Source organism: Anneissia japonica, unplaced genomic scaffold (assembly GCF_011630105.1).
Source record: "Anneissia japonica isolate Jap-2015-1 unplaced genomic scaffold, ASM1163010v1 scaffold39748_len7165_cov178, whole genome shotgun sequence".
Lineage (NCBI taxonomy): Eukaryota > Metazoa > Echinodermata > Crinoidea > Comatulida > Comatulidae > Anneissia > Anneissia japonica.
In genome coordinates, this window is record NW_022721109.1 from 1 (window position 1) to 1,622 (window position 1,622).

Here is a 1,622-nt window from a genome sequence, read left to right on the forward strand (position 1 = left end):
CCATCACCCAACCTAAAGACAAAGCTGCTGAAATTCATTAAAAACGTTACAAACTTGCGTTGTAAAACGGAAAGCGATTTATACGAGATTCTACGAAACAACTTCCATGAAATTTATTTTAATTCTGTCGTATATAAAAATGGATATTCAAAGGGAAATTGACGAGTAGGACTTTCATTTTCATTGAACTTTATGCAAAAGTTGCGGGTAAAGTAATTTCCATGGACTGTAAAATCAACGATAGGCTCTCCAAAATCCTACGTCATCGGTAACTTCTCTCTGCACAGCTTAACGTCATCGGGTGCTCACGACACCATCAATATAAACTGACACGCACGCGAAGATCAGCACAGTCTTTTAGAAGAGCACTCACGCACACACTCGCACGCAAACCAATGATGTCTGGAGAGCTCTTGCCAAAGATTTTCGAGAAGTTTTCTCCATGGACTATAGGCGAGCGAAAGAGAATGGATAGCCTTACAACAGCTGCCGTAATTTCCAGAGAGATCGCCAGGGAATTTATATCGTCGCCGGACACCGAATCGTCTCTCTCTCGATACGCCGAAACGATGCGAGAAATCGCCGAAAAGATGGACGTTCGGCTAGGACTCGAATTGGATGCCACCGCGGCGGTGATCGACTTCGAAAAAGACGGGTTCCCGGGTCTGTTTTCGTGCCTCAAAGACATGCTCGAAATCGGAGACGTCAACTGGGGTCGAATCGTCATTGTGTACATGTTCGGTAGGAAAGTGGCAAAGAGATGGGCGGAGAAAGGTCTCGAGGACTACGAAGATACCGTAGCCGAGTACGTCGGCGAATACGTGGCCACGGAATTGTCCGGTTGGATCTCCGAACGTGGAGGATGGGTAAGTGTGATTCAGAGGGCGGTAAACACGTTTTCGAGAACGTCAGTTTTCACCGATCGTATCCCGATGTACGTACGAAAAATAATAATAATTTAATAATCATCTATTTTTCTCTCCACTTCAGGATGACTTCATGGAAATATTCGGCCGCAGACGTCGAAAGTCGCTCTCCGACCTCACCGTTCCGATCCTGCTGGCGGTCATGTTGGCAACTCCGTTCGTTTTGTCTAACTGCAGATGACTCTAATCTCGTTTAGATATCGAATAAAAAGCCGTCGTTTATAACTGTACAAACGTTTATTAAAATCTGTTTCGATATTGAACATTAAATTGTAGTTGACATACCAAACAATGCGTCTTTCGTTTAAATCATTGCTTTGTGTATGTGTGCTTGTGTTGTGTGTGAGTGTGTGTGATAGAAAAAAAGGCATATAATTTTTATTCGTACAATTATTTCCCCTCTCTTCTCGTTTATGTAAGGATGTGTAATGAAACAACTAGACTCTCCGAGTTACAACAGCATCACGTTTGTTATAGTCGATCGGAAACTGTAAATGAGTAAACAGACAAAAAATATACGTTTCTTTTCTTTTTTTTTAATCAAAAACAACAACTACAATCGTATGTGTTTAAACAATTACAAATATATACAGTTATTCGGACGAGGCGTAATCGTGGTCGCCTTGAACGACCGTTCTCATTCTCTTTAACTCGGCGTCGTCTATCGTGCCGCAGCTCCTCTTATGCCCAGCAAAA

General features: G+C 42.5%; 1 protein-coding gene across 1 annotated transcript; it reads left to right on the forward strand.

Moving 5' to 3' along the window:
* The first annotated feature begins 398 nt into the window (after positions 1 to 398).
* Positions 399 to 1,107, forward strand: LOC117111462 (apoptosis regulator BAX-like). Its single transcript, XM_033254385.1, has 2 exons — positions 399 to 866; positions 991 to 1,107. The coding sequence occupies exons 1-2, from the start codon at positions 399 to 401 to the stop codon at positions 1,105 to 1,107; spliced, it is 585 nt and encodes a 194-aa protein (XP_033110276.1).
* Positions 1,108 to 1,622: the final 515 nt, after the last annotated feature.